This window comes from Gallinula chloropus (assembly GCF_964237585.1).
Source record: "Gallinula chloropus genome assembly, chromosome: 11".
Taxonomy (NCBI): domain Eukaryota; kingdom Metazoa; phylum Chordata; class Aves; order Gruiformes; family Rallidae; genus Gallinula; species Gallinula chloropus.
The window spans coordinates 13,445,166-13,459,151 of NC_140096.1; the positions used below are offsets into that span (position 1 = coordinate 13,445,166).

General features: G+C 41.4%; 1 protein-coding gene across 1 annotated transcript in view; it reads left to right on the plus strand.

The window, feature by feature from the left end:
• The window catches only part of PCDH11X (protocadherin 11 X-linked), a gene marked incomplete at both ends in the record, with an annotated part of 440,301 nt that overhangs the window by 185,604 nt on the left and 240,711 nt on the right, over positions 1-13,986 (plus strand). Inside the window, one exon of the mRNA XM_084269104.1 lies at positions 898-969. Within this exon, the coding sequence (XP_084125230.1) occupies positions 898-969 (72 nt within the window). The remainder of the gene's footprint in view (positions 1-897; positions 970-13,986) is intronic.

Here is a 13,986-nt window from a genome sequence, read left to right on the forward strand (position 1 = left end):
GGATGAGATGCTGTTTATATTACCTATTGTCAAAGGCCTTATCCAAGGGGTAGTATGTTACAAGTGGTGTATTTCAGGAGGAGGAAAATCCTGGCTGCCACTGAACTGGTGTGTTTCAGCAGAGGACCTGTTTTGTGAATGTCATTGTTCCCATGGTTTGACAGAAGGAATTTATGGAGAAAGAAAATGTAGAGTGACTTGTTGGTATTCTTGCAGTGATCCCTGGGAAATTCATGTGGTGAAAATTCAAAGGAGCCAACATCTTACTGAGTGCTCAGACCCAGTGCTCAAACCCGTTACCTAGTCAGTATTGAAGCATGAATGGTCAGAAAGTCTAATGCTGTGATGACTACTTTATCTGTTTGATTATATTGGCTTTTGATTGGGGGTGGTAGATCTTGAAATATTCGAAGGTAGTGAAAAGTAGAAGAGATAAGAGGCTGTTACGCTGCTCAGTCTTCTGCTCTGTTGAGGAAGGGCAAGGGCTGTCACCTGGAAACATGGCTCCCCTGCCCAAATCATATAGGTTTTAGGCTAAGTTTTTCATAGAACTTCTTTGAATTCTGCGGAGGAGGCAGCAGAGAAACCAGCAGATTCCTTCTGAAATCCTGCTGATGAACCTTGCTCCATTGGCAAATCATCTCATAGGTCATTTTGTCTGGGGTTTTCATCTGTACAAAGATGTGTTCCCCTACACCTTGAAACTTAAAGAAAGCTTGTAAAAATTACTTGGCTGCAAAAACATCGGACCTACAGTCTGCTCCAGATGTATGCAGTCCTGATAGGTTATCAGTAATTTGTATGAATTTTGTACTTGGCTATTTTATTCCCACAAAGGTAACTTACACTGAATGCCAGCAGAGTGTGTAACTGATGCATGCTTCTCTCTCCTAACAGCACACAAAAGAAGTGGGAAGGCCACAAACTCCTCTGAAAGAAACAGCCTTGGAGCCCTGGACTCAGCCACAGGTAGGCTGGAACATTTCTGGTAATGTGTTTTCTGCAATGGTGGGTTTTGTCAGTCTTAGCAATTAATCTGGGGCTGTAAAGAAAAGCTGCTACAGGTAGCTGTGTACTTCTTGGCACCGTGTGTCCAAGTGATTTGTTTCAGCCTTTGTCTGCCCAGACGATTGGTAGTGTCCTTTTAGTTGAAGTCTCAGCTTTTTCCTGAGGCAGAAATGCTGGCATTATCTTGCCTTCTTCAGTCTGTGCTCCTTATGTGCTTAAAACACTTTGTGGAACTTCTCAAAATTAAACCCCTTTCTGAAGGTGGTGTCAAGGAACTGTGAGTGTCTCCTGGTGTATGAGTGGAGTCTGTGCAAGTTGGTCATTTTGAGGTTAAGGTTTGAAAGGTCAACCTTTCACATTGTAAGGGTTTAAGTATAAAAATGAAACAATGCTTTATCATGCAAGGAGAAATAAAGATATTAATCTGCAGTCTTCCTTAATGCAAAGTGGGTTTGGATGTTCTGGCCTTGCAGTTGTGTACTTACTTGAGCAAATCTGTTGTTAGATGACTTGCATTTAGGAGTTCAGAGCCATTTCTGCTGTTTATTCCCTGCATATCAGTGTGCTGCGCTGCACATCGCAGTGTGTGGCTTTGAGGTGATGGAAGCCAAGAGCCAGTTTGTAGCACAGGTGAAACTGGATGGTGCTGTTCTGAGGATGGGGGCTGTGAAAGAGAAGGCAATGTTTGGAGACAGAGTGAGGAGATGGGATGACCAACCTGGAGAATCAGGCAGCTTCTTCCCATTCCCAGAGAGTACAAGCTGCTGCTTTTTATGGATGTGGGATTACTTTGCCTTCAGCAGCCACCATGTGCGTAATTCATACGGAGAGCCAACCTCTGCTTTGCAGGGTTCGCCTGTTGCTAAAGGCAGTGCTGACTCTATAGCTGTAGCGATCAAGGTGGGAGTTTGCTGGCAAACACGGAGAGAACCAGGCAGAGGTAGCAACCCCTGCTCTGTGACTATGGTGTGATATAGCCAGAGTAGGCTCTGCCTCATATTTTCAGGCTGTAAGCTCTCTCTGACCAAACAAATAGTTTCCTATTAATCTCTGTTTTTTACAAACTCTATATATAAAACACTAGAAATTAGCCTTGGTTTAGAGGCATGTCTTCTCCAAAAGCACGTGGTAAACACAGCGTAGGAATTTAGAAGAAATGAAGAAAAAAAGCCCTGCATCTCTGTTACTGCTAACTTTGGTCATGCTTGAGTGCATTTTTTTATTAGCTGTGTTGCTGTGTACCTTTCATGGTACAATCTATACACTCGCTTACAATATGCTATTACTGCTCGTAGTTCTCAAGTGTCTTCTTTCCTGTAGCCACCAATAAGTATTATTTATGTTTTGCACCTCTGCATACAGAAAGAGGAAATAAATAGGTGTGCAAGCCTTCTGTTTTAGGGAAATCCCTCTAAGAGGTAGGATCTTCCCCCCTTCCTACCGATGAGGCTTCCCAAGGCAGCGTGCCCTGACCATTGCCTGCTGCCGCATGGCCAGACCTCCAAACGCCTCTATCCTGGCAGCTGCTAATCGCAACAGTTAAGTGGGCATTGATCTGTGTCTGCAATCAATAATGTTTATGTGCAGGACCACAGGAGCTTGCTATGGTCCATAGTTACTAATAGACAGTAACTCCTTATGTGCAGTCGCAAAACTGTTGAGTGTTTTGTTCCAGCAGTTACTGCTGAACAGCTGATGACTCGTTAAGGGAGGGCTAAGGGGCTCCTCCTGCTCTCTCACCTACAGCTGGTGTTGCAGGACGCGCAAGGAGAGAGCTGGAGTGAGGGCTGCGCTAGCAATGGAGAGATTTGGCTTCTGTGTTGGTAGAGGAGGAGGAGATGAAGCATCTTGATGCTGTGGTTGTCATTTAGGGGAGCCTTGGTGCAGGAAGGTAGGTGTCAGATGCGAGTGGATGCAAGAGGTGGTTTGCTGCCAGCATCGCCATCAAAGAAATACTCAATAAGACTGCCCCAGTGCTGATGAGAATCGGTGTTCTTCCTGAGATTACAGACTATAGCCATGCAATCTGATCACTTCTGAAAGCTGCATTTGCCACTGCTTTATTTAGCAACTGCAAAGATTAAAATATGTGAAATGTTTTTGTCGTTGCTATTCTTTTGGAGAAAAAAAATCTGCTTTTTAGAAAAATACCAATGAAGAAGCTAACCCCAATATGCTTTTCTATTTTGTGCAGAGAAGTAATCAACAAAATCAAAAACTGCTGGAGTCATTATTGTAGCAGAAAATTAAATTAGTTGTTAATTCTTTCATGGATGTAATTCTGGCCCCTGCAAATCCCTCCTTAGATATTTTGTATAAAGTGAGTAAAAATTCATGGCATGGATAAAAGCTTTGTCTATTTTATGAGCAACAGGCAAATGATCCAAATGGTGCTCATAAAGCAAATGGTTCCCAACTCTAAAAGGAGGAGGAATATATTTAAAAGCCACTAGAACGAACCAGGAGTAAAACCAACTCCCGTTTACAAAAAGGTGTTATTTACTGGAAAGTTTTTTGACACCCTCCCCCACAAGGGAGCAGCTCACTGCTTTGGTCTGCTTAATAACACCACTAAAAAATCATTACGTTTTCTTGGGCTCTTTACTGCTCGCTCAGTGTTAGAGCTGCCGTGGGATGTGTTTTATCAACAGAGAGAGCGAACAGCCCAGTAGTGGTGAGCAGGGCCAAGCGGGCAACGAGGCTGAAAGGGCCACATCTGGCCCTAGCACCGCCAGGTGAGAGGCTGGTACCTGTCAGCAGTACCTCGTAGTGTCCGTGTGGCTTCACACCAAGGTTGTAGGCTGGGGGAAATGAGAGATGGTGCTTTTTGGGCAGAGGGAGGGAGGGCTTTCTATCTCCAGTTCTCTCACAGCTCTCATTTGCTGCCTTTGCTCAAGCTTTCCCCTTGGAAGCAGATAGGTAGCTGAAAGTTGTGAAACCAAACATGAAAAAATGAAGAACTGCAGTGATTTGTCAGGCTCCCTTCTCATTCTGTGGTGGGGGTTTTGTTCTTGGTTTGGGTTTTTTGGGTGGTCTGTTTTTTTTTTTTTTTGGGGGGGGGGGGAGGTGGCTGTGATTTAATAAGTTCCTGGAGCAATATATGACGGCCAAGCCAGGAATTCTTTTTCATGGCCATGCCTTTTAACTTGCAGTTTTCAGTATCTGTGAACTCAGTGAATGGAAACTGATGTTGGTGCCTGGAAAATAAAGACTCGTTCCGATAAATTTTGGAAGAGACCTTTGCAGATAAGAACATGTGTGGTGGTAGTTGCCTAAGTAGACTTGTCGTTGGTTTGCAGGCTTTATTTAAATGCTAAATACCATCTATTCCTGTGGCTATGTGTTTTGCTGCTTTGCCTGATTAAACGTTTAGCTGATAAACCCCATCAAGGCTGTTCAGAGCTACTGCAGCTAAGATTCTGTATTTATAGCCTCTGTTTTTATGGTCAGCTAGACACAGGATAATTTCAAATCAAATTAATCTGATTGTTTAAAATTTTGAAGTTGCTGACGCCATTTTAAAATCTGAATAATATTGATTACGATGATTGTGATTTAGAAACAAATTGCTGAGGTTATATAGTTCAAAACTGCAGTGGTGGCAAATAACAAGGTCCAATAGTGGACACGTGGCTGATAGAGCAAAACTGCCACTCTTCCATTCCAGAGTATTTCTCACTTTTTTGGTTTTGGGACTATTACATCACGCTCTGTTCTACACCCATGTGAAATATTGCATACAGGTGATTTGTGTTTGATGGGGTAAAATGTGAGAAGGTGGTGGTGTTACTGCTGTAGCTTTATTTGTGTATTAATTGTAATAGCTCCAGGTACTCTTACTCACTTAAGATAATGGCTTAAAAGGCAGGGTACACTTGCATTAATTTTCCTGGCCCAAATGTAGTATAATTAGCTTTAGTGAACACATTAATTTATCCCATTTCCATATGCTCTTCCTCCTTCACAGTCCATGTTGTCCCAGCCAATGATTGCCCTGAAGGTTTATAGCTCTCCTCAGAGTTCTCTGTAAGAGTTCAGTATCTGACGCCTGAGATCATCAGGCTCAGGAGATGAAAAGAGGCAACGTCTAGCACCAGTGTGGTGTCATTACCACTGGCGTAACGGTGGTGTCTGCCAGAAGCAGTAAGACAGAAGTCAAGTGCAACCATTTGTCTCAGAAGTGGAAGAGGAGAATAATTTCCATCCTCTTTTGCATCTACATTTTGTTTCTCTCTGTGTGCAGAGTCCTTTTTTTTTTAAAGCAGAATTACTTTTTGTGGAAAGGCAAAAACACTCAGACAGAAATCTAATTACAAATGATAGAGTGTAGTATTTTTCTGCTCAATTTTAAAGAATCACTTTATAATCTTGGAACAGTGGATAACAACATCACTAATCCAATATTTTAACAGTAAATACGTTTGATGATGGGAATTGCTACACTAATCTTATATCCCTCCACAATATAGTTAAGAAATCCACAGGGGGTTTTACTAATCAGTTTTTGTAAAGTAAATCAAGCCATGTAATTCTCATTCCCTCTAAATGCCCAGCAACTGCAGGCAGAACCATGTGCAGCACTTTCTGTTCTTTTCATCAGTTCTGTACCCTAATCCTTAGGAGAGCTTTCCCGTCAGTATGCAAGAAGGACTTCTGGAGAGAAACCTTCCCAAGCACCTCTGACCGGTGTGTTATTAGGTGAGCAGACGATTCACCTTGGTCCTCTTGCCTGCTGGGCCGGGATGGAGTGGAGTTGTACAGGCGAAGAGCTGCCAATAATAAATGTGACCCAACCACCTTTGCCTCTGATGTGTGGTTTCAGTTATTTAATTTAGATACTAATTTTACTAACCAGTGCAATGGCTTGTTTGGGTTTTCTTAATTCTGTTTAAAAAATAAAATAATCAAAAGTAACATAGCTTTTTCTTTTTTAAAATTGCAAACAGTTTGCTTTAGATTAGAAAGAAATATTCACAACTGTAGTTAAATATTTGAATAGAAGCAACTAATAATAATTCGGTGCATATTTTGTTCCCAGAGTTCATGGGAACCGAATTATTTTTCATGAAGTCCTGTTGTGCTCTGTTTACACAGCTCACAGCATCAGGCTTTAGGATTTGAAATCAGTGAAAGTCAGGATGAAAGTGAAACTTTATTTCTCACTTGGTGCCTTCAGCTTATATTTAGGTGACTAGTTTGTGTCTGTGTCCAGTCTAGTTATGCCTTGGCTCTATTTAGTATTTATCTGGTGCTCAAAACGTTTCCATTTTATTTGGTGCCTTAATAAGTTTGCGTATGTCTCAATATATTTCTTATTTAATGGGCATTCCTTGCAATCCTGAGTTCTGGCACAAAAGACTTGACAAATTAAAATAAAAATAAAAGTAATCCAGATCAGTGTGGAACGTTTAAGGATTCCAAATGCAATTAGTTACCTACATAAATAAATGAGCTGAGTTTAAACACTTAAAACCCAATTTATTTATTTTTTTCTCTTGCATGGAGGCCTCTCAAACTAGAGGCCAACTGGAAGCAGGCAGTTGTTTGGGTCTCATTTGAGTACCAGCAGGAATGAAATGGTATTTTATTAGGACATTTAAGAGAAAAACACCCTAATTTTTCACTTTGAAAATAATTAGAGCAGATACTCTCATAAACAATCTTCCCAGCTGCAGCTAGTACAGTACCTGATTGCTATGGGTACAGACCTGGCTTCTCCCAGACAGTGCTGTGCTTCGTTTTAGCTATGTTTCTGGCTTGTGATCTGTATTTCTGACATTTTATACAAATTATGGATCCAGAAATCAGGATACAGTTCTGGGAGGCTACTTAATGGAAAGGTAGTTTATTAATTGGTAATGAGCATTAACCTTTTCCTGTCTAGCCTGCTTTTTCCTTGATTATTCCACATCATGTGGCATAGAAGAACACCTTCAGTATACCATATGTAACGCAGTATATCAGGATACGATGTAAATGCAATACAGGTGTACTCTGCATTCACAGGATGAATTGTAAATTCAATACAGGTGTACTCTGCATTAGAGCAGGGTTGCTTGGATAACCTGTGTGACAGGAAGAAACCCATTTTTATTAATCTCACACAGTTTTAGTACATTTGACAGGCTTTTTGTATGTATAAATATAGGCATTTTTTCAAGATCTGCTTTTGCTGTGCTATGAGCATTGGAAGTTAGTAGCTGATGTAGCTGAAAAGTCACTTAGAGAAAATAAAAAAAGCATATCAGAGTTGTGAGTGCTGGATTCGCTATTGATTTCAGTAGCGGAGACCATTGTAAAGGCAGAAAAAAATGCCCATTTCGTTTAAGTTTTATCTGTCTGTTTTGCAGACCAGCTCATGATTCTATGATTAAAACCTCTTGATTCGAGCTAAGCCACAGTTCTGTTATGAGTTAATTAAAATAAATGAGAACTCTGCAGACAGTTTCCGTATGGTTTACTCAGTATGTTTTCAGGCATTTAGCTGTGCAGAAGGAGAAAGCCATGTGCTTTGAGGGTAGTACCTCTGAGGACAAGGAGTTGAGTGTTCATCTCTGTCAGATTATTCCATGTATTTTCAGAATCCAAATGTCAAAGCTGCCAAGTGGAAAATTGGGGGATAGTAAAGGCTTCAGGTCATTACTACCTTGAAATATTTAAATTTTTTTTAAGTCATTCACAGAGACATTGAAGAACATCTATTCTTTTTTTGTCCAGCATGACAGCAATGTCTACCTAATTTCTTTGGCTCACATAAATCTTTTCCTCCTCCTTGCTTCTGATGTGTTGGCATTGTTATTACAGCGGTGTAAATGAGGAACAATTGGTAACAGGAGCAGGTAGCTCAGCTGTAGAGCATCACCTGGAAATCCAGCCCCATGTGTGTGAGAACAGGTAACCCCCCAAAGCATCTTGTCAGTGTGCATCGTACTAGAGCTACAGGAGGGAGCTGTGCTGCTCAGAGCCAGCAGTTGATTTATTCTTTGCTGCCATACGCCGAGTTGGAGGAGATGGGGTACTCAGTAGTGAAATATCCAATGACATTGTTTAAAAAGGGCAGGTAGACAGCTACTCCTTCATCTTGTGAGATGCCGAAAGACCTGTCAGTGTCTAAGTAAATCACCGCAGCCTGGCTTTCAGAAAATGTAGATGAGATCTTGGAGGTGCTTAGTTATCAATGGGGATGCTCAGAATGGCTTTCCTCCCTGCAGTATTTCTTCTGCCATCACCCCAGTTTGGCAAGAAAGCGGAGATGTCCCCATTATTTAGGAGAAAGCAAGGAGTAACAAAATCATTAACTTGCATTGAACTGTAACTTACTTGCTCAGAGCTGTGCTCAACATGCATAAATCTTAAAACAGAAAACATAAACGAGGTGTGATTCATCGAGGTGTTCATTTTTCCAGTGTCCAGCTTGCTGTCACTCGCAGAGCAGTTAGCTGGAATGCAAGGCGGGAGCCGTGCACAAGGAACAGATCCGTCCTCTTCGCTGCTGCAGCCACTGGATGTATTTATGCCTGTCAGAGTAAGAGGAGTGGTCTGAAAAGCTTTTGGGAAGCATGAACACAATGAAAGCTTTCTGGTGTGAAGTTTAACCTTAAAAATGGTATCAGCATTGCTGTAAAGTCTTGTCCTAGGGAGTAACAGGAGCAGGCACTAGATGCAGCGTGTGAGCTTGTCAGCTGGACATGTCCATCCTATAAGAAGACTGGAGAAGTGGAAACTGGGTTGCTGTTACCAGGTCATGTACCCTCTCAATCTGTTTCTCAGCTCCAAAATCAGTTTTTTTTCTTGAAGTATGTTTTATGGACCAAATAATTTTTTGGCTGCAAATAATTGCATATGAAGCAGACACACTCTGACTCTGTGCCCCGATGGCTATATGGTAATGGATGTTATGTATCCATTCAAATCCCAAATGAGATTAACACCACTGTTCTCTCCATCTGCCTTTGAGAAAGAATCCAATAAATAATAAGGCATATAAGGGAAGATTATCACATTATATTCAGTGTTTACAGCATGTGTATTAATTATTGTAGGGAGATGGGCGTGCAGTTGGAGTGCGTGGGCACTGCTGAGCCCCTGTGCTGAGCTCTTAACCCAGAGCAGCGCTGGCCTTGAAGGTGGACACTGCTCTGGCTTGTGGGCTCAATGACAGGCAAAGCTGCACAGTGCTGCTTGTTCGGATTTTATTGGTTATCTTCATCTAAAAGGGACTGTAAATAGGGAGTGAGTGGAAAAAATAAAAGGGAGGGAGGGTGTGGGTATGGATTAGTGGTGTTTTTGCTGGTTCTGGCAGCTTTTGATCACACACTTGGATGCTGAGCCAGGAGTGTCAGTGCGGCCTGGCCGCATGGCTCCCTTGCATGTTCTGCTGGTCTACATCCAAGTGACTGTGCAGTGTGTAGGGAAGCAAGTGTGTCCTCTCATCATTAGTTCATCAAGTAAGATCTTCTTCCAGATTTCTTCCTTCTGTGTTGCATGTTCTCCCAGCTCATGCTTGTGCAAAGCAGGAGCAGTTGCTGATTTTCAAGCAGTATGAGTCCATGGCCTTTTCAGTCCATCTGACTGTGCACCGGTTTTTATAGGAGTTGGAGAAAAACTACAGGGGGTCTGAAGGAACTGGTGGCCTGGAATCAGTTGCCACTGAAATGGTGTACCCAGCCTGCTGTCTGCCTGCTTGTGACCAGAGGACACAGGTGAGCAGTGCAGGGTATGTGTAATCTCTGAAGGTGCTTAAAAGAGATTGGTGTAATGCAGTATTTGCCTAAGAAAGGAAAACAGGTTTGTTCAGCAACTGACCTCTTTGATGATGAAAGGTAGATTTTTTTGGTGTATATTGTTCTTATGTATGAACTTTCTTTGGAAGGCTCCCACAGGAGTCTTCCATCCTCTTACAAATGCAGATTTTTACAAACCAGTTCTAATTATTTCTTGAAGTTAAATTAGGGAAAATGCCATTCTGAAAGAATGCCAGATTCGAGATAGTAGATGCTGGTGCTGCAGACAGAGTCTGTTTGGAAAATGACCACCACAGCTTCACATTTTGACTTTGTTTTGAAATGCCTTTATGCTTTCCCCAATACCACCCAAAGGTAGTAAAAATGTGTGTTGTGCATTATGCTGCCTTTCGAACTCTTAACAGATATTGGAAGCAGTAGCTCAGACCCTGAAAGGAATTAATGTTGCAAACACTGTGACAATGGTTGGTGTTTGCAGTAGAATTCATCATCCCAGAAAAGATGCATATTCTACTGTTTTGCTTATAAATCCATAAATTTTCACCAGTAGCACGGTACTTTGTACTGTGATGAATTTCACTACATGGATGGGTAAAATATGAACCAAGGGAGAAATTGTGCTTTGTTTTATTTGTCTTGCCCTCTCTTTGTGCTACTGCTCTTGGTCAGAATTTTATTTAATTCCTCTTCTCTCTTGGGCAGAGATTCATGCTAAATAGTGAAGTTGCCACTACTTGTGGAAGCTTCCTCTCTTGAGGTGCCCATAATTGGTTATTGTGATGGCCAAGATTGATTCTAGGTACTTGTGTGTACAGTTCAAGGTGTTCAGGACAATATTGTCCTAATCTGAACGACAAACAATACCCTGAGTATTTACAACATCGAGACATTTTTACTACAGGGTTGTTAATCTGGTGGTATTATATACTTAACATTTTTAGTCTCAGAATTGTGGTGGTTCTTTTATTTGTGGTTCAGATAACATGATAAAACACCATCTTGTATATTCTGTATGTATAATACAGAAGTACATTTGCTAGAGGATTTTGAACAGCTTTTCTGTGCAATCCAACTGTGGACTAGGAGCATCCCATCTTTTAGTGGGAAAGAAACCTGGGTTGAAGCACTAGCACCACTGACCAGGGAGGGAGTGGAAAGTGTAAGGAGCACATTGTCCACCCCTCAGCAGAGACGTTCATCTTACACTTATGTTTGTTGGCAATGGCTTTTCATCAGGGTAATTGCCAGTACTGATGGACCAGCAGGTGGTACAGAATGCTTTTAGTGGGGATGAGCCTTGCAGTGTGTTTTGCCCACCTGACGCATATGCTGTTGCCTAGCCGGCCTTCCGCAGACTGAAGGGTCATTTCAGCAGATGCCAGTGGTGGGCTGTGCCTGTAATTGGTGTAAGCCTATGGACAGAAATGACTGGGATTAACTGGTTCTTCTGATTGCTAACTTGATACAAATAATCCAAGTATGATTTTGTGCCTCATTGTTTTGTGGAAAAAAAGGTAACCTAAAACTGGTGGCTTATTTTGGGAATGCTATTGTTTAAGGGCTTTACAAAAAAATTGAGGGTGTTTTCTTCTGATAATTGTTCACTCTGTCCAAATTCATCTCTGATTACAAAGTTGTTTGTCCGCTCTCATGTGTTTCATTGGCTTTTCCTTGCTCTTTCACATTTCCCTGTAAGAATACCCAGGCTTTAGAGTGATTCCCCAGTCACGTGCGTGGTACAGTTTTCTCCTTCCAGATGTTGTTGTTGAACATTAAGGATCACTTCTCCAGATCCATAAGGCTATTCGTATGACTTGTATCCACCACTTTTATTGTCCTGCTCAGTAGCCACCTGTGAGGGGTGGGATAGGTGGGCAGGTCTCAGGGAGAACTTGTCGTGTTGTGATTCTAATCGTTCTTCCTTTAACTGCTTTCGTATATATGTCTAGAGCACAGATCTCTGTCTGTTTAAGTAAAAGTAATGATGCTTTATGATCTGTTTCATTGTCTTTATTTGAGGATTTACAAGTGCTGTGATTCAGAAGTTTCTGAATTACTTTTTTGTCTTCAGAGAAGCGGTGAGAGGGACTAGCTCGCTTTAATTCTTCTCCAGAACACAGCTAAAACGGTCGGCTTCTGGGCTTGGCAGTTTTACACCAACTTGATAAAATAAAAATAATCGTGCCATCGCTATTTTATCTTCCTTCTTTCAGATGTGCTTCCTTCAGAATTGCTTCTTTCTTTCATATTTGTGGAACTCAGCTTGGCAGAGTGGCAGTCTGTTCACAAGCTCTGCCAAGTTGAGGATTTGAGAGAAAGTAAACAACTCAGTTGGAAACATGGATAGCAAGCGTTGCGTAGACTCTAAGAAGCAGAGATATGCTGCTGTATTATACAAGAGTTCACTTAATGGAAAAATGCTGTTTTCCCCTTAGAAGGAATGAATCTCTCTCTAGCCATTGTAAAGTAAGCCAGTCGTGCCTGACAACCGCGCTCCGTTCGGGCAACTTCTCTATCAAGGTTTTTTATAGCACTTTTCCTGAATGAGAAAAACTGGTTTTTGGCCCCCAGTCAGAACATAAACCAATATTTATAAGGAATGAATCCTCATGCTGGAACTACCTAGAGAGCTGATAGAAGGAGCTGGGAAATACCTGTGAGAGCTGCGAGATGGACAGTTACTGAAGGAGTCTTTTGCTATATATGAAATAGTTGCCTCTCACGTATTCCTCAAATATTAGTTTACCTGCTAGTGATATTTATTCCGTGGGCTACAAATCCATTGATGTGACTCTACAAAACAGTACTCAGGCTCTGACAGATTTTACCTTCTGCAAACAGGGAGGATTTAAGCTAGCTGCTTCTCAAGTAATTTGTGTTGCTTGTACCCTCACTAAACTACCAAGCAACAGCGAGATGAAAGACCGTTCTTAATTATCTTCCTAAAGAGGAGGTGAGACTTCACATTTAAGAAACATCTTAACTGCACTGCCTAGAGCAGCTTCCCAAAGCTGAAGCACTGCTGTTAGAAGATCTCAGCCCCCTTCTTCTGCACGTTCTTCTGCAGGCTTTAAACCTCCCTGTTGGATCTCTATACTGAGATATAGATGAAGTTCAGATGAGACCCCAGAATTATTACTGTGTTATAAAAGTCCAGCCCCATGGCTTTGTGAAGCCCTGTGACACCTGTACTAGTTTAAGGGACTGCAGGGAACTTGTGCTATATTCTGCTGAATTGTTTCCCCTCTCCTGGCAGCATGCTTTAGGTCTTTAGGGATAAGCTGTACCTACAGCTGTGACTCACTGAGAGCTTAGCAGAAGTTGCTGACATTAACCAATTTTTCATTGAGCTTTGCTTTGGAAACCTGGAACGGTGGCTGACACCGTACATTTGAAATAGTGTATAGTGATTGTATTCAGATTTCAGAATCTTTGGAGGTAACAAATTGTTGGGAAGTGGAACTGCCACCTTTCTGGATAGGAAGGCTACCATTCCTCTTCCATAGTGTTTTGAGAGATTATATTTTTAAATAAGGGGAGCAAATATTTCAACTGCTTTTTAATAATTGCTTATAATCTTAGTAAGACTTTTACTCATCCTTGTTCATTGATCTTCATTCTCCAAATAAACTAAGCTCTTTTGGAAGGCAAGAGTGGCAGTCAGGATGACAAGGAGAGATACAGAGTGAAGAGTGGGTACAAAAGAGCATATGTGATGCTGTAAGCAGGCACAAGGTAAACCTATGTTGGTATGTGGGAACATACAAAGAAATGTATAGAGCAGAAGACCAAACTAAACATAGCTGCAAAAAAGAAATGCTTCTGAATAAGATTGTTTAGCTATGATAGATGCGTTGTCAACCTGCTGCAGCTAAAAGCTAAATACATGAGTTGGAGAGAAAAAAAAAATCCAATTGAACAAAATCAATCATTGGGGTGTAGGCTATTAAATGTTGACAAGTGGTAAAGGCTGGTTATACTGCTCTAAAACTTTGGGGGATAGCAAAGCACCTTTGAGTAAACTTACACTCTTTAAATCAAAAATGAAAGTTGGTTGTTTTCTTTCATGGCATTATATGTCAGGGGCCAGTATTCTCAGAGACTGTTGCACAGTGTGAAATTACTGTTTTACTCAGTTCTTTATATTTCTGACCTTGAGATCTTGATCATTACAGTCTATCCACCTGATAGAGCTGCAGAGTTCAGAAAGAGTTTAGGTTCTCTAACAATAAAA